Source organism: Echinops telfairi, unplaced genomic scaffold (assembly GCF_000313985.2).
Source record: "Echinops telfairi isolate 266 unplaced genomic scaffold, ASM31398v2 ScPeMD7_1;HRSCAF=3_0, whole genome shotgun sequence".
Taxonomy (NCBI): domain Eukaryota; kingdom Metazoa; phylum Chordata; class Mammalia; order Afrosoricida; family Tenrecidae; genus Echinops; species Echinops telfairi.
Window position 1 is genome coordinate 57,726,966 of NW_022103896.1, and position 23,018 is coordinate 57,749,983.

General features: G+C 43.9%; 1 protein-coding gene across 3 annotated transcripts in view; it reads left to right on the forward strand.

The window, feature by feature from the left end:
* IMPA1 (inositol monophosphatase 1) overlaps positions 1-18,624 on the forward strand; it is a 23,137-nt gene extending 4,513 nt beyond the window's left edge. The window contains exons 1-9 of one of the 3 annotated variants that reach the window (XM_045286884.1): positions 28-348; positions 1,281-1,343; positions 2,175-2,308; positions 3,937-4,041; positions 7,377-7,422; positions 10,013-10,121; positions 12,366-12,474; positions 16,187-16,338; positions 17,109-18,624. In XM_045286884.1, coding sequence (XP_045142819.1) covers positions 1,281-1,343; positions 2,175-2,308; positions 3,937-4,041; positions 7,377-7,422; positions 10,013-10,121; positions 12,366-12,474; positions 16,187-16,338; positions 17,109-17,224 — 834 coding nt within the window. In that variant the 5' untranslated portion in view covers positions 28-348 and the 3' untranslated portion in view covers positions 17,225-18,624. Of the gene's footprint in view, positions 1-27; positions 349-1,280; positions 1,344-2,174; positions 2,309-3,936; positions 4,042-7,376; positions 7,423-10,012; positions 10,122-12,365; positions 12,475-16,186; positions 16,339-17,108 lie in introns of those variants that run through there. The other 2 variants (XM_045286881.1, XM_045286878.1) reach the window with 2 other exon arrangements.
* The last annotated feature ends 4,394 nt before the right edge of the window (positions 18,625-23,018 follow it).

Here is a 23,018-nt window from a genome sequence, read left to right on the forward strand (position 1 = left end):
CATTCTTACAGCTTCATTTAGGAGGAAAGAATCTGCCTTATGCAAAGCTCCTATCACACTGCCTGTTCTGGAAGTACATATTTTGTGTCTTCCTTCAGAGCTGCTTTGCCCAATGACTTTCTCATTTTGACATAATTCCAATCTTGTCCTGTTTTCTCTCCTTTCTCCGAGTGTGTGTTTGCTGTGTGACAGGATGTGAACGCTCTGGGAGACATCTCGGTGGCACAGTGATTAAGCACTCAACTGTGAACCCCAAGGCTGGCAGTTTGAGCCTATCTGCCGGAGAAAGATGACGCAGCCTGCATCCGTAGATTTACAGAATCCACTCGGTGGCAGTGAGTTTTCGGAGTATGTTCTGCTCGGGAAATGTCTCTACTGTCAAAAATGGACTCGTTTGGCTTTTCTTGGAACTTGGAATACATCTTCTAAAATTTTGATTTCTTAAATAAAATGGAAATAAATGCTGACCTTGTTATGAGGCCAGAGGCCCCGGGAGGGCTCCAAGCGCCCTTGCCTGCATCTCACAAATAAGTGGAGACAGCATCGAGTTACCTTCCGGCAGCGTTTATAGTTATTAATGGAAGAAATAGCCTAGCTGCTTCAGCAGCTGATCTCATGTTTATTTATTATAGAAGATGGGATTTATTAGGAAAGGGTTGGATTGTGCTAATAAGAGCGGTGGTGCAGCTCTTCTTGGACATGGAGCCACGTGGTGAAGGGGTGTGCCCCAGTGCACATCTTGTCCAGGGATGCAGGTTGCCACCCCAGGAAGTTTAGATCATGTTCCGATTCCCCTGTGCATGCCTCCTGCCACTGTAACTAGTGGCAAACGAACCAACTGAAAATACCACTGCCATCCAGTCGATTCCAACTTACCACCACCCGATACAGGGATTCTGAAGTTGTAAATCTCCCCGGGAACACACAGCCTCAACTTTCTCCCTGTAGGCTTGAACCTTTGACTTGTGGCCAGGAATCCAATGCCACCCCAAGTTAAACCTGAAACAACGGAGCTAGATAGACTAATAACCCGGACCTATCACCACAAGTAGAAGGCGCCCATCTACTTACTGCCATCGTTCTTTCTGCCTGAAATTCCTTAGCATTAGAAGAGGGTCATTTGACCTCTTATGGTGGATCTCGGTTTTTTGCACTCCGTCCCTGGCTGTCTCAAAATGAAGTATTTTGCCTAGCGACATATTTTGAATGAACTGTTCTTTCATTAAGGTGTCTAGAGATTTGCAATGTCTCTGCTAATGTTTGTTTGATTTATTCTGAAGATGGCTGACCCTTGGCAGGAATGCATGGATTATGCAGTGGCCCTAGCAAGACAAGCCGGAGAGGTATGAGCTAAAACTCTCTTTTCCGTTTTAATGTAATGGATGCGTACTGTGTGTGCTTGCCTTGTTCAGTTCAGAGCATATTTTAATCGATCCTCTTTTTCTTCATACTTTAAATGGAGTGAGTATTTTAGAAAGATAAAGATTTATCTCTGTCAATAAAAAGGAGCCCCGGTGACACGGCCGACTTGGCGCTGGGGTGCTAGCCTGTGGTCAGCCGTGGAGATCCACCAGCTGCCCCTCGGGGAAAGACATGCCTGAGGCTGTCGGAGCCTATAAAGATTTTTATACTCAGGGAAACTGAAGATACGGTTACTCTGAGTCGGATCGACTCCCTGGCGGTGGGTGTGATGTATTTTTCGATGTGTTAATGAAGCAGTCCCTGGGTGATGCAAGCAGTTCAGCACTGCTTCCAGATGAAGTGTTGGCGGCTCCCACCCACAAGGGGCATCTCAGATGAGCCTGGGGCTCTGATTCCAGAAGGCCCTAGACTGGAAAGCGCAGCACTGAACTCTTGCTCTGCAGCCCCTGAAATAACACGAGGCAGGCTCGAGGCAGAAGCACACACGCATCTGTGTACTCAAATCATGTTATTGGAAATTTTGTGATGACAGTTGTGAACCTAAAATAAGGTGTAAAGTGATCTCCTTTGGTCCTAAGGAGGCCGTCGCACCAAAGGATGATTCTGTAGCATTAAAGACATTTGTAAGAATGTTATTTAAGAGATCTTCCATGTTTAAGCCATTTCTTTATTATACTTTTTAGCTTGATTGAATATCACTTACATATTTTCTATTTGCCTACCACCCCCCCCCCCCACCAAATTCTCCTTAGGTGGTTTGTGACGCTCTGAAAAAGGAAATGAATGTCATGATTAAAAGTTCCCCAGCTGATTTGGTAACGGCGACAGACCAAAAAGTTGAAAAAATGCTTTTCTCTGCCATAAAAGAAAAATACCCATCTCACAGGTACTTACTATTTCAAGTGGACGAAATGAACCCCAGGGTGAAACCAATGTCTTAGACTGGAATTTTTATTCCACATATACAGGCTAGCGGTGGCTCCCTTAGGAGGAAATGAGTTTATTGAGAGGTGTGGGCAGCTCAGGAACCCAGAGAGCCAGGATCATGCATGAATCATGGGACAAAGACATGCCCCATGACCTCACTCTTGATTGTGATGGATTTGAACATTTCCTCACCAGCCCTAAACTGAATTGACTCGGGATCACAAATCCTGTGCAGGAGCACCTGCTTCCTGTGTTCAGATTGCTTGCCAGGAAGCCCGGCTCCTCTCCGGGATGGGCTCAAGCCTCACGATCCCCATGGGGATGGCACAGGACCAAGACGGTTCTTGTTCTCTTGCTGGGGTGCCGTGACTTGGAACAAACCTGGTGGCACCTAACCAAAACAAGGGGAATATTTGGATATGGAGCAGCCCCATGACCGATGGCTGCCGTCGACATCAGGTAGACATTCAGTATTGTTCTTCGTATCGCAAACGTCTTGCTGTAGCAGAGCGCTGGTAACTAGAGAGTTGAAGCAAAATACTCAAATCCTGGCTGTCTTACCAGCACACCTTGCGATGGATATTAGATCCTAGAGAGGTAAAAGAGATAACAGTAATGAAGACAGCACAAGTGTGGCCACTCTGTTCCTTCAGCCTTAGTCTGCCCCATTCTCTTGGTCCATCTGAGTGGCAGCCCTGCCTCCTGAGTCCCGGAGGCCCTGTTCTTCCATCCCTTAGCATAGCAGCCTCACCTTCCTTACCCAGCTTAAAGCAGCCTCACACTCAGGAGGTGCGGCTATGACTCCTTGAAACCTAGGCGATCCGGGAGACCTTAGCCCCTTCCCCTGAAAACGCAAAGGCCCCCTTGTCCTGTTCCTTCCCACAGTGCTGCTCTTCTCCAAGCTGCTCCGGGAATGGTCCTTTCCGTTCAGCGGCAGACCATAGATGTAGCCGCTTTGGCATGTGTATTGTCTCTAGAATTCTTGCTGTGAGAGTTAGTTCAATCCATCAGTCACAGGATTTACCAAATGTATTTTTCAGGACACAATTCAATCTATGACACTTATTGCTTTGTTTTCCATAACAAATAACCATCAAAACTTAGCAGCATTAGATAACTTTTCTGTTTTTGGTTTCTGAGTGCCATCAAGTCAATTACAAGTCATAAGGAGCCTATAGGACAAGGTAGAAACTGCCCCTGAGGGTTTCTGAGAATGTAGCTTTTACAGTAGAGAGCCTCATCTTTCTTCCCAGGAGGGGCTGGTGGTTTTGAACTGCTAGCCTCATGCAAACTGCACACTGGACTGCACATACCACCAGGGCTCCTTTTGTTCCTTTTTTTTTTTTTTTTTTTTGAGTATTAATGCATTTTACAATTGACAATCTTATTACTTTTCACCTGATTTTGCTCAGGGTGAAATAAGACTTACTCACTTTATTGGCCTTTACAGGAAGAAAATCAGAGCTACAGGAGAGAAGGCTAAGATGCAGATGCGGTTATGTTTCACAGTAGACTGTGGTTAAGGAAATGTTGTGGTTTGAGAATTGTTGAAAGTCTTGTCAAGGGATGTGTCCCTCTTGCTTTCAGTTTCATTGGCGAAGAGTCCGTGGCAGCTGGAGAGAAAAGTACTTTAACGGACAACCCTACGTGGATCATTGATCCTATTGATGGGACCACTAACTTTGTGCATAGGTATGTTTTTACAATCGTAATATTGTAACGACTGTGTATGAACAAAGCGAGCCTGTAGAGCATCCTCTTCAGGAACACAAACACTTGAGAAAACTGTGTAACTTGCTTACGCTTCTCTAGCCTGCGTGTCTAAAGTTGAGTAGAGCAAAATGTAAGAAGCATAATTTCCACCAGGTCTGGGGAGGGTGAGGGAGAGAAATAGTGTGGAGTTGCCATATCTTCTAAATTAGGAACAAGAAACAATTATAATAGTGCTTACAGTATGATCTCTTTTTGTTAAGTTGAAAGCTCGGTGCTAACTGTGTTATTAAAGCTTTACTTTCAGTAGCCACATTGAATGTATTGTCCATTTTCCTGATTGTGCTTCTACTGTGAGTCTTAAAGTACAGTGCATGTGCTCACACTGCCGCACAGCCATAGCAGTTAGTGTCACAAGCCGTTTACTTTTCAGATGGGGGGTGGGGACAAGTAACAGTCTGGTCCCAGTGCTTCGTAAAGCAGGGGATAATGCCTTCTGGGGTGGGGGTGAGGGGGTGCTGGCCTGATATAAATAAACAAACAAACAAACAAACAAAAATAAATAGCTAAATAAATAAGGACAAATTCACTGCCGTGGAGTCGATGCCGATTCATAGTGACGCCACCGGGCAGGGTAGAACTGCCCCTGTGTTTCTGACTGTTTATGGGACTGGCTCCTGGTGGTTTGCACTCTGACCTCGGGGGTCATAGCCTAATCAGAAACCACTGTGCCACCAAGGATTCAGGAAATAAATACATTTTTATCCTGGATTGCAAACATTGTTGATTGCTGGGGTGGGGCTGCTGAGTAATAATTTTCTTTTGAAATGGGGGGTAGGCGATATACCGTGGGAACCTCTGGTCTACTCTGCAGACATTGAGAACCACCAGCAACCACTTGGGAGAAAGATGGGGTCTTCTAATGGTGCAGAGCCACAGTCTCGGATCCCTCTAGGATCCCGTGAATTGAAGTCGAGTCAATGACAGGGGGCTACTACAGGCATAGCCTCTGAGTGGCTTGCCTGGAGAAAAATAATTTATTTTTTTCTAAATTGTTAAATAGTTTGAAAAGAAAATTCTTTTAATTAAAAAAACAAACAAACAAACAAACTCATTTCTAAAGAGTGGATTTCTACTAACAGCAACTCCGTAGGACAGAGTAGAACTGCCTCCCAGGTTTTCCAGTGTGCGCATCTGTAGGGAAACTGACAGCCACTTCTTTTGCTTGCTAAGTGGCTCCTGGTAAGAACTGCTGGCCTTGTTGGTTAGCAGCCCAGTACTTAACCACTAAGCCCCCAAGATTCCTTTTTTAAAATAGTATATTCAAAAGATATACAAGAGAACTTTACAAGTTTGTGGGGAAAATTGCATTACCTTTTAATTCCATTTTTGCATGAAATTTTTTGAAGCACTTTTTCTTAAAAATGGTATGCAGTGCAGAATGTCCTTCCCAGATCAGGTCTCCAGTTAGCTAGTACCCATCTTTCGAAGTGACTGTTGGTACCAGTTCCTAGTGAATTCTCTCGGAGTGGAGCGTTCGTGCCAATAGAAGCAACCTGTGTGTTCGTGTGCACCCTCACTGCCATCCAGTCCACTCCGACTCAGGGCGACCCTGCAGGCCAGAGTAGAGCGGCCTCTGTGCTGTGTTTGATGCGTGTGCTTGAACTTAAAAGCAGTTGCCACTGAGTGAAGCAGTGTGGCTGAGTAGAACTCTGCTCCAGGAGGTTTGTGAAGACTGGTGATCTGGAAGCTGATTACCAGGCCTTTCCTCAAGGCTCCCCTGGGAGGACTTGAGCCACAACCTTTGGGGTAGAAGCATGCAAACCCTTTGTGCCAGCCAGGCGCTCTCCCGAAATACTAGGGGGTACCCAAAAAACAAAATGGAATTTTTGTTCAAAGCTCTGTATTTACATTTTTTTAATAAAACAACCTTATCACCTTCAAAAATACTCTCCAATACACTTAATACATTTGACAAATCTGTGATTCCATTCTTGTGAACATTTTTCAAACTCATCTGTTTGGATGGCTCTGACAGCACCTCCCTCATTTTTTTTTTTCATCTCTTCTGTCATCAAATCGCTGTCCTTTCATGTCCCTTTTCATTCGTGGCAACAAAAAGAAGTCACACTGAGCGAGGTCAGGTGAGTAAGGTGTGTGGGGCAAGTGAGACATGCTGTTTTTTACCAAAAACTGGCTCACTGAGATGGCGTGTGAGAAGGTGCATTGTCATGGTGGCAAAATCAGTCACCCACATGCTGTTACACAATCTTTTCAGAACCTCAAAATAGAAAGCTTGATTAACAGTCTAACCTGGTGGAATGAACTCAAATGCACTATCCCCTCACATCAAAAAACACAAATGAGCTTCATCTTAATCTTTGATTTCACTTGACAAGCTTTTTGGGGATGAGGTGACGACGGTGTTTTCCACTGGCTTGATTGATGTTTCCTTTGGGGTTGTAAGAACAGCACCATGTCTCCCCATCAGTAATGACCTTAAAAAGCCATTTGGGTTTTTTGCTGCTCTTCTTTTAGAGGATGGCAGATTTCCACTTGACACTCTTTCTCCTGGTCAGTCAGAAACCAAGGCACACATTTCGCAGAGACCCTTCGCATTCCGAAATCTTCCCTTAAAGTTCACTGAACCAAGCTCCACGATAGTCCAGATAACTTCCCCATCTCCTCAGTGGTCCGCCATCAGTCTTTGAGCACAGGTGCAGGATTTTGTTGACATTTTTGTCTGTTTGGGAAGGTGATGGACATTCAGAACAAGGTTTGTCATCAATCGACATTTCACCTTTATTGAAACGAAAACCACTCATATACTTGAGCTTTTCCCATAGTGCTGTCCTTGTAAGCTGTGTTCAACATCACAACAGTTTCTGCGGCATTTTTCCTGAGCAGGAAACAAAATTTCACAACCATATGCTGTTCTCTTAAATCAGCCATCCCCAAAAAACAAGGCTCAAGTGAAACTTCTTTTACGAAAAGATTCACTATGACCAGAGAACCTTCCCAGGCGATGACCCTGGATGCACTAACTCAGAGCGAGTTGCTGGATGCTCTGCTGGATGCTCGTATAGAGGGGAAAATGTGAGCTACAGAAGCTCCGCACAGCGGAGCTTTTTCCATTTTGTTGTTTTGTTTTGGGTACCCCCTCATATGTATATTGTGTGTTCCCTAATATATGTGAATGGCCATATACTTTGCATACTGCTCTGGGCTTTGCTTTTTGTGGGGAAGAGGGTTATGTATAGTTGTGAAAGGTTTTGTAAAGTATTGCATTATGAAAAAATACTGATTTTTTTTTTTAGATTTCCATTTGTAGCTGTTTCTATTGGCTTTGTTGTAAATAAGAAGGTAAGTTGTTTTAAATGTGTGGTTCATAAAATGCCTTGCTTTTACTTTCTGAGAAAACGAAACAGTGTCTTCAAAATATATTTGCCTGTATATTCAATTTTTACATCTGCATTTTTCCCAAGTGTAAGTCATCATACTTTACCAGTGAAGAAAGTTTACTGTTTTTTGAGAACAGGAATTCTAAGGAGAAAATATGTACTCGTAACAGAAGTCCACTTCATTTATTTAATCACCACTGTTTACATGCTAGGGTCCAATTATTACAGGAGTTCAAATGCGAATAGAAAAAGCTTGATGGAAGAGGTGGAGTGTGAGGTAGTGGATGCAGGAGCCATCTAAGACCAGGGAGTGGCAGGGGCTGAAGGCTGGGAGGAAAATGCCGACAATGTTCAGAAATCTAAATGTAGTTGTACACTCATTACAGCTCTAGCCCCTTAAAACCCATTGCCAACAGGTCAGTTATGATTTATAGCAATCGTATGGGACAGAAGAGAATTGCCAGCTTCTAAGGCTATCAGTCTTTTCAGAAGCAGGGAGCAATGTCTTTTCCCGGGCGCTCCTGGCAAGTTCGAGCCCCAGGCCGTTTGGTTAGCAGCTGAGCACCGAACAGCTCTTGCCACCAGGGTTCGATCGAAAACCTAGTAAAATGCATAGCCCCTGTTTTTCCTTGCTGTTTCACTAGTCTGTTGGTGATAGAATGAAAAATTCTTAAGAACATCAGCTATACTTATCTGCAAGGAGCTTGTGATGTATTTTATCACCATGTAAACAAGACAGTTGATAAAGCTCTGGAAATAACAGACAGATAATACAAATGAAAGCTTCTGTCATAGGGTGGTGCTAAGTGAAAACTTCCTACAGGAGATAATTGAGCATTTAGCACAGAGTCCTCGTGGGGCTGTGTGTAGTCCTTGTCCTGGGCCGCACAGCTGATTGCAGAAGCGAGATGGATAAATAGATGCCTTCATCGGGTGGGGCGCCAGGACTCTGGACTCACAGCAGTGTGGTGGGTTCTGTGCAGAGTGCGTGCAGAGAGAAATCTTCAGAGCTGTGGCTCTGAGAAGCTGGTTATTTGAGTTGAGCCTCAGGAAATGAAGAGATTTGACAGGCAAAGGGTGAAAGAGAAGCATTCTGATGCGAAAGAATCGATTGAAGAAGTCGTAATGCATGGCATGGGTGGGGAAAGGACAGGGTGGCAGCCACCGAGGGTGATGATGGGATTTGTCGAGGCACCGCAGCCTATTTGCGCCATGCATTCAAGGCTTCGTTTGGGGGAGAAGGGAAAACAAAAGGTTTTCCTGTCGTGGAGAGTGGCAGGTAATGCGTGCCAGGTCGAGTGGGACTGGTTTTTGAACTCAGACTGGGTAGTGCGCATGGCTGAGGGAACACCCGGATCAGGAAGCGCCCTGGAGAGACCATGTGACAGAGGAGGCTCGTGGAGAACAGGTGAAGTATGAGCAGGCAGGGAGTGATTTTGACCTCTGGCTGAGGTTTCTGCAAGACGAATGGGTGATCTGAAGACGAGGTCTGCCTGTGGTGATGGACTGAGGAAAGCCAGAACTGGGAACTGGAAAAGACGCAGAGAGCGCGAAGGGACAGGAAAGAAAGGGAACAAAATTACACAATTTTAAGGGTGAGACAAAGAAGATATTAAAAAAAATACTAAAAATGAGTTAGACAGAGAACAAAGAGAATACTGCCCAAAACATAAAGTATAGCTGATGATCAAGAGTCTCGGGTTCTCCAGAGAAGGCATTTGATCTGTAAGAGTTCATTGATGATCTCTGTGAAGGGTGTCCCCAGAATGAATGGTTGAGGCAGAAGTAAAACAGCAGTGGATCAAGAGAATGCCCATGGCCTTTGCGTACATGCTGATTCATAATGACCCTGCGAGACAGAGTCAGACTGCCCCTTAGAGTTTTGAGACTGAATCTCTGGGAACACACAGCCTCATCTTTCTCCACCAAGGAGCCGTTGGGCTTGCGTTGCTGTCCTGGGAGTTAGCCGACTGCCCCACCAGGACTGCTAAGAGGAGCCTCATATAGGACAGGGTAGAATTGCCACCCGTGGGCTACTGAGACTAATTCTATGGGAGTAGAAAGCCTCATCTTTCTGCTACAGAGCAGCTAGTGGTTTCAAGCTGCTTACCTTGTGGTTAGCAGCCCAACTCGTTACCACTACACTACCAGGGCTCCTCTTTGCATCTGTAGGCTACTCTTTGACAGTGCAAGGAAAAAGAGAGGACAGCATCCTGAAGGGTTTAGAGCTAAGGGAAGATTTTGTAGGGGAGCTAAGCCGAAGAGATAGAAGGGTTCGCCTTGGGGAACAGGAAGTCTGCATCTCCATCTCAAGCAGGAAGGAGAGAGAGCACGCTAGAAATGGGTAGGAGGGAAGGTGAGAAGCTCAGGTCTGATGACTGCCCCCCTTTGATTAGACTGGAAATTAGCATCTTAACTGTCCCACCGTGTAGCCATTTGAACACATGATTATTGGTCAGTGTACCAGGTTTTCAGTGACTGTCATAGAGAAGCACTGATGTGAAGAAGAAAGCTGAGCAGGATTGGTAAAGCAAAGGTGCTTCTTTGTGCAGATGGAGTTTGGAGTGGTGTACAGTTGCGTGGAGGACAAGATGTACACTGGCAGGAAAGGAAAAGGTGCCTTCTGTAATGGCCTGCGACTACAGGTTTCCCAACAAGCAGGTAGGCTCCCCGCCCATCCACCTGTGGTGGAATAATGATGCATACGCAGGTTGTATTTTTAATAACGATTAACCTATGATAACTGCCAAGTATTAAGCGATCCATCAGGCGTGCTCGTGTTCTCTTCCCCGTTTTGCTTTGGCGCTCGGTTTTGAAGGTAGTCATCATTAAGGGCAGTTGAGTTGGCGCCGCCCCATGGCGACCTCCTGTGCCACAGAAGGAAATGCCGCCTGGCTCTGCGCCAGCTTCTTGGGTGGAGTTGTGGCAACAAATGTAGTTCCATGAACATTTCAGGCTCAGCACCGTGCTCCAGGGAAAAAAGAATGAGGAAGGCTGGGCGGCCCCCTGCCTTTGTGAGGTTCAAGATTGGACATCCCCTCGCAGAGGGGTCACAGGAAAGAGATGAGCCAGTCAGGGTGCAGTATAGCACCGATGAAACACACAGCTTTCCTCTAGTTCTTTCATGCTTCCTTCTCCCCACTATCCTGACCTCAGTTCTATCTTACAAATTAGATTAGACCAGAGCATGCACACTGCTACAGATAAGACCCCGCAACACTGGGAATCCAGGATAGATAAGCCCTCAGGACCAACAGTGAGAGTAGAGATACCAGGAGGATTAGGGGAGGGTGGGGGCGAAAGAGGGAATAGATCACAAGGATCAATCTAGAACCCCCTCCCAAGGGGATGAGTAACGGAAAAGTGGGTGAGGGGCAACGGAGGATGATGTAAGATATGGAAATAATAATCTATAACTTATCAAGGGTTCATGAGGGAGGGTGAAGAAATGTGTAGCTGATATCAAGGGCTCAAGTGGGAAGAGAATGTTTTGAAAATGATGATGGCGGCATATGTGCAAATGTGCTTGACATACGGGAGAAATGTATGAATTGTGATGAGATGTAAGAGTCCCCAATAAAAGTATTAAAAAAAAAAAGACCGTTTCAGTGTTTGCATTTCAAATTCTTCATAGCGTGCTTGTCTGATGCCAATGGGACCAGTGCTTTTAGAGAGTAAGTTAGGGGGGGAAAGTTTAAGTTGTTAATTGGTGAACAATGATTTTTCATTAGCTAGATGACCGGAGTTTTCCTTCTTTCCCTGTGCCTTATGTGTTGGGCTGCTCACCCCAAGGTGCAAGGTCAGCAGCTCCAAACCTCCAGCCCTCCTCGGGAGAAAGGAGATTTCCGACTCCCGTAAGATTTAAAGTCTCGGAAGCCCACAAGGCGGTTCGGCTCTGTCCCGTAGGGGCACTTTAAGTCAGATAGACTCCTGGCAGTGAGTTTTTGTTTGGCTCCACCCTGGTGGAAACCACGTCCAACATTTTCCATGTTTGCCCGTTCAGATTCCTTGAAGTGCAGCAGAGACTTAGACCCGCAAAGCAGCCTGTGTGCAGAGGCCTTCTAGAATTTAATGTTGCCCCTCGCTCACTTACAGTTGATTTGTCTGCCCTGAGTATGAGAGCAGATCTGTTCCCGCTGCATTTTTGTTGAACTCTAAGACCCACATGAAACGAAAGATACATCCTTCTTTTGGGAGGTGAGAAACGAGCATCTTCAAGTTGATGGAATGGGGTAGCCTTCAGGGAAATGGTTCTCTTCCTCTTTGTAGTCATTTTTCCCCACTTTCCTGAATATTTAAATTGCATAATGGCTAAAGGGAGTACACTAGTTAGAAACACGTTTGGGAGCAGCAAAGCAGGTGAGGATCCATTTCACCTGGGGAAAACCGATGAAGTGTGGAAGTGTACACCGCGGAAGCGCCATCAGCCATGAGCCCTGAACGGCACCCACGGTGTTTCCAGGGGATCGTAGGGCACCAGATGAGCAGTCTTCTTTGTAAATGCAAGTCCGTTCAGGGTGCTGCCACCTAATTTTAACTATGGAACCAGCACTGCTACTTTTAAACCAACATCCAAATTCTTCAGGGGGTTTGATTTCTAAATTCTTTTTTTCTTTTTTGAGGTATTTACTTTTTTGCCTACTAAAAAGTTCTTATATCTGCAGGCAAATTGTGTGTATTCTGTGCTTTTGGGGGGAAGCTGGACTCTGGTGAATGTACCCGTGATCACTTGGCGATGAGAAATTTACTAGTGTCCTAGTCTTTAAAGAGCTAGCAAGGACGAAATTGATGGAACTAGAAAGAGGGATAAAAATGCTGTACTTTCTTCTCAATTACGAATGTCAAATATTCTGTTAGAATTCCAATGATTAAAAGTTAGTGATCATTTAATACGTTCTCTTTTAGATATCACCAAATCGCTCTTGGTGACCGAGTTTGGCTCCTCCAGAACACCAGAGACTGTCAGAGTTATCCTTTCAAACATAGAAAAGCTACTCGGTCTCCCTGTTCATGGGTAAGCTCTTCCCACATCCCACCTACACGCTCAGGAGCTTTAATAGCTTCAAGGAATAGCTGTTGCTTTGGAAATGAACTTTTCATGAACAGACTTAGGGTTGGATAACTTGATTTTAATTGTAATTGTAACTTTTAACATTTTTGTGTGACTATAATTTGAAGCTTATCAGAAACCACAGTTATAAGACAGCATAAACAATTCTGTGTACTCTACCCAGATTCACCATTGTTAACACTTTACCCCATTTATTTCATAAATGTATTAGGTGTTGTCCCGCCTCCCTCATCCCTCCTCACTTCTCCCTTCTACCCCCTCTCTGTCCCTCTCTGTCTCTCTCCCTATATTAACAACAGCTTTCTGCAGTCAGTAGGCAAGTCTCTTTCCAGGCCTCAGCCCCTCAGCCATGTGGCCCCTTGGCCTCTATCTCTTGGGCCAGGAAGTCAGCCGGCTGCCCCGCCTCCCAGTCTCGCAGTCTCATTGTCTCAGTGCTGCTCCTCTGTTCTGTTTCACGCGCTCCTTGATCTGGCCCGTGCTGCACTGGGGGCTCTTTTATCCAGTGGTCATAGGATTTCCCTCCGTCCTTCTACTGGGGCTCATCCGGATAGCCAGGGGAGCGGCAACTCCCAGTGACCGATCCCCTGCCTTGTTGGTGTGGTTCCACCCAGTCATGACTGTTTAGAGAGACACGAATGAATAAAGAGCCTTATTAAGACATTTTATTCCATCACAGTTTTCATTTTCTTTTTAAGTGAATTTCTTTTCTTTGATTTTTTTTTTACCTGTATTAGTATTTAGGACTATGAATTTTCATATGATCACTGTTTTAAATGTATCCCATAGACTCTGCCATGTAGTGTTTTGATTAGACTATATTTTCACACAAGTAACTTGAACTTGCCTTTTACCTTTGTGCCTTCCCTCAGAAGGCCCTTGCTTCAGTGCTATGACAATTTTTGTCTTACAGGCTATTGTAAAAAGAAAATTAGCACAGTGCATTATGAAAATAATTAGTGCGGCGGCGGGAATAGTGGACAAACAGATATAGTTGGCCTGCATGATTTGTGTTAAAAATATGGTAATTTTAAAAAATTTTGTCATTTCTAGATGTAGTTCCTTTCATCAAAGAGTTGCACTGTTTAAGTTCTGTGTAGAGGGTTGTGTTTTTTTCTCTATTTCATTTTATTTGATGTTTTATTCCATTTTAATGTTTTATAATTTATGAGACCTTTGTGTCTAAGTATATGATCACTTTTTTGTAAGTTCCATGTACACCGAAAAAAAAGGTACAGTCTTTTATCAGAGTATAATACTCCTACATAGCCAGAAGATTTACCTTATTCCTTTTTTTGGGTGTTTTGAATACTTGACCTGTTTCATTGGAAAGGATGTGTTAAAATCTATTATTAGTGTGCTTCTCCTTGCATTTCTTGGAGCTTTTATTTAAATGCTGTGTGTGTCATTGAGTCAATTTTGATGAGGAGTACTATGTATTGGATGCCTATACATTCATAACTGTTATAGATACTGTCATTGTATAATTTCACCACTCTGAAGTATCCTTAGTCTTGTTTTCATGCTTTTATGCTTAGCCTACTTTGCTATCAAGATCATAATCCTAGCTTTCTTCTTATTTCCATCTGCTTGGCAAATCTTTTAATCCTGTCTCTTGGATACGACGGAGAGTGGTTTTGCTTTATAAACAGCTTGAGAATATTTTTCTTTTAGTGGACATGTTAGACCTATTCATTTATTGATACACCTGTTTTCTTTGGTCTGAACTCTGTTCTGTCTTGTTGGCAGTACACTTGGTGGTTGTTTAATACTCAACGAGGCCCTTTGGTCTTCAATCTGTATTAGAGCTTCCATTTGGAGCACTAAGTTTCAGAGGGCTGTGCTTTACAGTGGATGTTCTCAACCCTTTTGGAATCTCCATGAGTCAGTCTTCCTTGGCTTCTTTCTGACCATTGACCAAAACCAAAACACCAAACTTACTGCCAATTTAGTCAATTCTACCTTTGAGGGGCCCTCTAGGACAGGGTGGAACTGCCCTGTAGGGTTCCAAGACTGTGAATCTGTGCAGGAGTAGAAAGCCTCCACTTTCCCAACCGTTGACCAGCAATGTGCAGAACTCTGACCTGAGGCCAACTTTGTGTCTGCTGAGACTGCCTACCCAGCCCAGGGAGGGCTAGGGTCATCTTGCCATCAGGGACTTGTGTGGGCATGCCCTGGATGGAAATTGGGGTACTAGGACTACCTGGTCACGAGTCATATCTAGACTACGAGTGTGAAAATTAGGAAGTTAGCATGGCTACATTATCTAATGTAGGTCCTATATTCAAATTTGGAAGAAAAATTCTGATCCAGGATCAAGCATGGCATTTAGCTATAATTTCTCAGTTTCCTTTAGTGTGAAATAGTTGTGGTTCAGTCTCTATCCTTAGCGACATGGAAAGTTTGCAAACATAGCCAGTAATTTTATGGAATGCCTCTTGACTTGTTTTTGTTTTGTTTGTTCCCTCATGAGTTTCGGCTTTCTGGCAGGAATGTGACATTTGGCCTGCAGTGCTTCAAACACGAGCAGCAGGACACCTCTTTGTCACATTATTGGTGATGTTATATTGACTCTGTTCGGTAGAGAGGCTGTGTTGACCATTGCCATCACTTTGTAGCTTTGGGGGAGCTGCTATGGCAGTATGTAAAAGGTTGCTCCCCATTTAACTTTGACCCAGTAGTTTAAGCACTTGTCGATAATTCTTCCCTGAATGAGTTATGAGTACAACGCCGACCAAATAGTGCCCACATTTATTTTAGGTTGGTGTATTTTTAAAGGAAAGTACTGTGCAAAGGCAAACCTGTATTAATTTCCCCCAGAGGGCTTGGGGTTGTGTGGAGCCCAGGTGTGCTGTTACCCTCCGGTCGGGAACGGAAGAACCTGATCTTTGAACTCGCTTGCCCCTGGTGGTTGCAGAAGCTGAGCATTGGGCTACCAACCGCAGGGCCTGTGTTTCAAACTCACCAACCAGGAGAAAGATGGGGCTGTCTGCTCCCACAAAGATTTGGTCTCAGGGACCCATTACAGCATCACTATTTAGGAGTGGGTTTGGTTTGATTGAGATTTTACTTCTATTTTGGTGTGTGTGTATGTGTGTGTGTTTGGATACATGTGAATATGCCAGTATGCACAAATCACATTAGAGTCCAATTAACAGCCTTCAATGATTTTGTTTGCCTGAAAAATTAGCAAGATTGTTTTTATGCCAGTCTTTTCATCTGGTTGCATTGTGAGGCCTAATTGTGTCACCTTGAGAGAGTCCCTATAATTACATTATAAAATACCTTTAAAACATCTTTTCACATATGTCCTTCATGTAGTTTCAAGAACTGAAAATCAAGCCAAACCCACACCCTGGAGTCAGCTCTGATTCATGGAGACCCGGGGTAGGGTTTTTGGAAACTCTAAGTCTTGATGGGAGCAGGCATTCATATTTTCCTTTCCTGTAGAGCCGCTGTTAGGTTTTACTAGATACTATGATACTTGGATTTTTCACGCCATGTAAAATTTTACCATCTTAAAAAAAAAATTAAAAGATTTATCCTGCAGATAGTCTCAAATTCTCTCATTCGATACTTACAATAAATTAAAGTTAAGGAGGAGTACCTTACTAGAGAGGAATATAATCTGGCCATATGATTCAATGTTGTTTGCTAGGATCCGAGGTGTTGGCACAGCAGCTGTTAATATGTGCCTTGTGGCCACGGGAGGAGCAGATGCATACTACGAGATGGGAATTCACTGCTGGGATATGGCAGGAGCCGGCATTATTGTTACTGAAGCTGGTGGCGTGCTGCTGGATGTAACAGGTGAACTTACGGACAGTGAAGCATCTTTTTCTACCCACCTGTTGTACTTCATCTATCTAGGCTATTTTATTTTAAAATGTGATACATACTGTATTTCAACTCTGAAAGCCAAATGCTCCAGGTGTGAATTTTTCTGCTAAGTCAAAAGAAGAAACAGGATGAACAGCTAATTGGGAGGGAGTTCGGGAATGGATGAATAGTACATGACCAAGCCTCTCAAATGTGAGTGGCCGGATCCCATGAGGTAGGAGGGAAGGCCTAGCAGATCTGAGGCTCTGAGAACTATTTGAGTGTCGACTGTTCTAGTCGAGGGCGGACTTGCTTTGCCATCACTCATGCCCTGGCCTGGCCTTAGGTTAGATGGTTGGTTTGAACTGATGGCGATATTTTTAAAGGGAAGGACGGATTTGGGTTTAAGGAATTTATAGCTGCACTTGGAAAAGGGGAACAAAGAAATCAGGAAATGGGAAGGAGCCGATTATGAAAATCTAGTGAAGCCAGATTTCTTGCTCCCAGATATGGAAACAAAAAAGCCTGATAAGAATAAATGAAAAAAATATTAAAAAGAGAGAGGAAAAGATAATATATTTTACTCTTATGAGTTGAGAACTCGAGTGGTATTTGGTTGAGTTATGTAACAGAGTACATTTTTAAGACGCTTATCGGAGTATTTAAAATGTTAGGATTGAAAGTCAAACTACTAAACTAATTTTATAGGAATGACTTTTATGCAAAATATATCACCCTTCCCATCTTTGATTTGATTTTAGGTGGGCCGTTTGACTTGATGTCACGAAGAATAATTGCTGCATGTAACAGAACAATAGCTGAAAGGCTAGCCAAAGAACTTCAGATCATACCGTTTCAAAGAGACGACGAAGATTAATTCCAACATTTTCAACATACCCGGCTGCTGTTGCTTGTCTCCAAATTTTCTACACATTGATGAGTTACAAAATTGAGGGCATATGTTGTACATGTACAATACATTATTTAAATGGCTTTTGATGTCTAACAAATTGGAAAATGTTCCATATTTTACTGAGACTAGGTATTTAAGAGCAGATGAAATAATCCGTTTCATTGTTTCCAAAAGTTTTGTGTGGAAAATATCAAGGCTGGAGAGTTAATGGGTAGGCTTCACTCCGTGTCATAGCCAGTTAGCAATTTTGAGTTACTAAGTAAATATGTTTTCCTGAACTAGTGACTATTATTTAGATTAGTGACTATTAGTAGCCCTCTTAGAAAATAAACTTTACTGGGGGAAAGCGTTCTTCCACTTCCCAAAGCCCGTCTGTGTTTGGGGCGGCGTGATGAGCCCCTCCCCGAGGAAGGCTGCGGGTTTGCAGGGAGCCTTCTCTGCGCCCCTCGTCGTGGTGCAACCGCACCGAGCACTGCGCCTGCGCAGCAGCAGTCTCCGCAAACAAGCAGTTTTGAAAAAGTGACTATGGAAGGCCGCAGTTGCTAGGAATAACACTCATAAAGTAATGAGCTCGCCGTTCTGTATTTTAGCTTCAGATTTCGAAGGGAAAATGTCGCGGGTGTCCTTTTAAACATTTCACATACCATTTCCATTGGCCTTTCACGTGGTCATTCCACTTCAAGTCACCGTACCTCCAAGTTTGCTTGCTTGTGGACGTGTCTTCAATTAGCAGGGTGTCAGAACAGTGCATTTCAGTATTACTATTTTTTATTCACTTTAAGGTGAGAGAGCTCAAATGACATTATAGAAACGTCCTTTTCAGGTATCCCATGTAATTAGATACAATATGTTATTTTACTAACATCCCAATTTACTGACAGACCAATTTGGCTGCGTGTAGGAAACCCAAACTTCGGCAAATGCACTATGCTAATATTGAGCTATGTGGTGTTGTCCCAAACTCCTCTTTAACTTTGCTTCTAGTGAGGTTTATTCAACCTTTAGGTATTCCTTACACGTCTTTGGCTTCTCAGATTTGAAAAGAAAATTGTACCAGTCAATCGATGTTTTTAAAGGACTCCCTTATTGTTTAGCCTTGTCTCTTGACACGAGAACAGACTAAAACCTCATGTGGGCCTGGGGTTTGATAACAAGAACGTACCATGAGCTTCGTAAGGGTTAAGGTCCGGGTGGTTTCATTGCCATATTTATCCAATACATTAAATATGAAGACAGATGATAATTCTAAATCTGTACAGTTGGTTGTGTGTACTTAAAATATCTCAGCATTGTTTTTTAAGACGGTTGTACAATTTCTGAGAGTTGTGAATTAAACTTTAAATTAAAATGTAATTGGTATTTAATTACTGACACTTATGGTGTTTTTCACTTTAAGGGATTTTGTAGACTATGAATACTGAGTTGGAGTTGTGATTTAATATATGGTCTTATTTTCTGCTTATAATTTTTCTAACCTTCCCGAAGCCTCCCCTCCTCCCCACTAAGTAGCTTTTAAATCTTTCCATTTTAAATGAAATTGAGTACTTTGTGGCTGTGTTTATTTTTTTACTTTAGTCATTGAAGAAGGATGATAAGTGGAGATTCAGTGATTTGAAGTTTGGGTTTTTTGGATACTAAGATCCCTAAGGCTTAACATTTATAATCTATATAGTCAAGGCCATACCATCTTGTATGGACACACACAGACCCATCTGTGTTAGTCTGAGTAGATTAGAAAAATAAATCCAGAGACTCATGTGTGTAAAAAAAAGGTTAGTGTACAAGGGAAGTTGAATATTGAGAAAATAACCCAAGCCAGTCTAGATCAAGCCCATATGTCTGATACCAATCTACACTTGATCTTAGCCAAAAGCCTGAGAAGCAATTCTGATACCAATCTATAAAGTCCTCCTCAGACTCATGAACCACATGCAGTGAAGCTGAATGCAGGAAGATCACAGGCCAGTGGGATGGAAGTCTTCTGGATCCAGTGGCGTGAGCATCTCAGCACTGGTAGGGGTCTCTACATGGCTTCTCCAGCTCCAGAGCTTTGGTTGCATCAGGGGTAGGTCACGTGCTTCTCCAGCTCCCAGGGCATAGGGTCACGTGTCCTGCCAGTAGAGCATCTCTAAGGGAGTGACAGAGTGCCCCTGCCCCCCACTCCAAGGGGGAAATACCAGAGTTTTCCCAAAATCCTCAGGTAAAGTCTGTGCTCACAGAGGCCTCATTGGTTGTGACCTGATTGACAGACTAGACTCCACCCCTTCACTCTTAATCCTCTCAAATCGCAAATTGACACCAGTTTATGTAGCTACCACCCCATCCATGCATGTATAAAGTGTACACATTTGAAAATGCCCCACCTCCTTTATAAATAAGAATGAGCACACAACATTCTGTATGTCATTATAAAGCATGTGTTGGCCTCGTTCTGAATCACCATATATTCTTAAAAATGGTTTGTAATGTGTGGCCAATTGTATGCTGTGATGTATTACACAGGTATATCTCCTTTCATGGTGCTTCACAAGTACCTGGCAACCCTGCACCAAGGAAGTCTATGGGCACCATTTTCCCGACAGCATATACTCAATTCAGGTCTCCATGTCATACTTCGGTAATTTTCACCCTTCAAACTTTCTCACAATGCTATTGCACACTTTAATAGATGACAGTATCGTATAAAGATAATGTTGATAAGCTCCAGGAAACCACAGAAAGTCCACGTGAATCACTGCCTTGTGCTGTCTCCGCTCTATGGTGATGGTTTGGCCGCAGCTCCAAGGTGCGCCGCGTCTCACTGCGCCCACACGGCTCTTTACCAGATCAACTGTGGGACCTGGGCACCGTTAAAGCAGGAATGTTTGTTTCAAACTTTCCGTTTTTCTTAGGTGCATCAAAACTATTTGAGCTTTTTAACTGGGTAAGTCTGCACAAGACCTCTGTAGAATATTGAAAAGCAAGGATGTTCCTTTGAGGGTTAAAGTGTGCCTGACCCAAGTCCTGGTATTTCCCATTGCCTCATATGCATGTGAGAGTGTTGGGACATTGAATCAGAAAGACACCTGAAGAATCGATGTGTTTGCGTTGTGCTGGAGAAGAATAGTGAAAATACCATGGCCTGCTAAGAGGACAAACATCTCTCTTGGAAGAAGTCCACCCAAGGGCAAGACTTCCACTGACATTGGGCATTTTATCAGGAAAGAGGAGTCCCTGGAGAGGGACATCATGCTTGGTAGGGGCAGAAGAAAGAAAGCCAAAAAAGAAAAAAAAAGGTGAAGGGGCAGTGGAAAAGAGGAGGATCCCTCAACGAGGTGCACCATGGCTGCAACTATAGGCTCCGTCCGGCAGGGGAACAATTGTGAGGACGGTGCAGGACTTCGTGCTGCTGTGCACAGGGTCGCTATGGGTCGGGGCCAACTCAATGGCATCTAACAACAACGATATTTGTACATAGTTTACAAATTGTAAATACTGCAAGACTCAGATACAAAAATGGCACTTTTGTGTCTATTCCCCCCTGTTCCTGAGTTGACCTCCCCAAGCTGTTTAAGCACTTTGTTCTGGTATTTACTTCCATCTTTTAGGATATTAGGTGATCTATTCTGCTAAATGCTTACTTAGTGAATTCACCTTATTGCAGAGCTGCCGAGTAAGCCCTGGACTAACCGCTCTTGGGGGGAAAGGGGAAGCGGTATGCTCCTGTGGAGATTTCAGCCTGGAAGCTGTAGGGGTCACTATGAATCAGTTCAATGGCAATGGATTTCTTTTGATTTTATTAACTTGGTAACATAGGAGAGGAGGGCTTCGTACAATTAGCTCACCGATTCTCTCCTTAGCACCTCCTTCCTAGCCTGAAATTTAAACATGTTTGTCAAGTCACTATGAACGTTTCATAACTTATTCACTGTTGGTTAGCTAGGAATGTACTATGGTTATATTTGCTTTCAATGGCTGTGCCCTTTTGGAAGTAGATCTCCAGGCCTTTCTACTGAGGCACTGTGGTGGATGTGAACTGCCAACCTTTTGCTTAGTAGCAAAGTGCTTAACCATTTGCCCCACCCAGGGATTCAAATTGGAGTCCCATTGACATCCTTTTCACAGAAACCACATCTTTCTGCCTTTAGTGTACTTGACCCTTTGCATTTCTTTGTTTTTTACTTAATCTCTGTGTTGTTTAAATTAATACTTTAAAATTCTCTTTTTGGTGCACTTAAAGTTTCCTTTGCTGGCTTTCCTTCCTCTGATGGGATACCATTCTGTAGAAAGCCACCCATGCCCCCTGGGACTCTCCCCAGTCTCTGGGTGAGAGGACTCATGCCTGCTCACTTCTATCGCAACCATTCTATTAGCTCCCAAGTCTTTACCCAGAGAGGCCTATTTTCCTTCTGAACTCGCACTCTGGGTTTCTAGCTCCTTTTTTGGACATCTTCTGAATGTGGTCTACTTTCCTTTATCAGCTCAACAAACATCAAACCCAGCAAATGTGCCTCACGAATGTAGGACCTTCTTTGCTGTCAGGAGTCCTGGCGGCATTGTAGGATTTGGTTTCGGGCTGTCAACCGCAAGGTCAGTGGCCCATCAGCCACTCTGAAGGCGAACAAAGAGACTGTCTGCTCCCACACAGCCGTGGAAATCCAAGAACGAGAGTTCACAGTCTTAGCCCAGCATCCAGTGTTGGCAACCCTGGCGGCACATTCGAATCACCTGGGAATTTTTGTGGCCCGCCAGTGCCCATGTCTTCCCCAGTGGATCTGACTGCCTAGAGTCTCCAGTGTTTCCTGGACACCTGCATGTTCCCCAAGTTCCACAGGGGATGCTGTTAAGCAGCCAGAATCAGGAAGCATTTTGCTAGCCTCTTGCTCCAGGTGCTAATTGATGCGCCAGTGGAAAGACTGGCAGTTCAGGCCCTTGGAAGAAGGGCCTGAGCCATTGCAAACCTGTGCCCTTCTCCTCGGACGCCCCTGGAGCCTCCACGGGTCAGAACAGACTCACTGCCAACCAGTTCTCAGAAGTCACTGGTAGCAACCCGCCCACCCACTTGTTTCCACCTCCACAGACCTGAGATGGCGTCACCGTATAACCCAGCGGTTCTCAACCTGTGGGTTGTGACCCCTTTGGGGGTTGAACGACCCTTTCACAGGGGCTGCCTAAGACCATCTCAAAACGTATTTCCGATGGTCTTAGGAACCAAGACACTGCTCCTCTGTCTGTCTGCAGGTGGGTCTGCCCACATGCAGCTATGCTGATCTGGTGAGACAGAAGCTATCTGAACCTTCCCACTGATGTTGGCTTTTTATGCATATTGCCGCAAAACATAGCAATGTAGTGTCCTGTTGTTATATTAAGACTGTTGCCCATGCTACACCATGCTTCAAGATAAAATTTCATTTATTTGTAATTAGAAATAACTATTTCACAATATATAATTACATATTGTTTTTGTGACAAATCACTATGCTTTATATTCAATTTGTAAAAATGAAAATATGTCAGATATTTACATGAAGATTCATAACAGTAGCAAAGTGACAGTTATGAAATAGCAACGAAAATAATTTTATGGTTAGGAGTCACCACAACTGTATTCAAGGGTCATGGCAGCATTAGGAACCACTGGTATAACCACTGGTTATAACTCCTTGTCTTAGAATTGAAAGATTGCTGTGTATAGTTTCACCAGGAAGAAGAGGAAGGAGGAGGGGGAGGGGGAGGAGGAGGAGGAGGAGAAACCAAAACTATAGGAAAAACAAAAAAG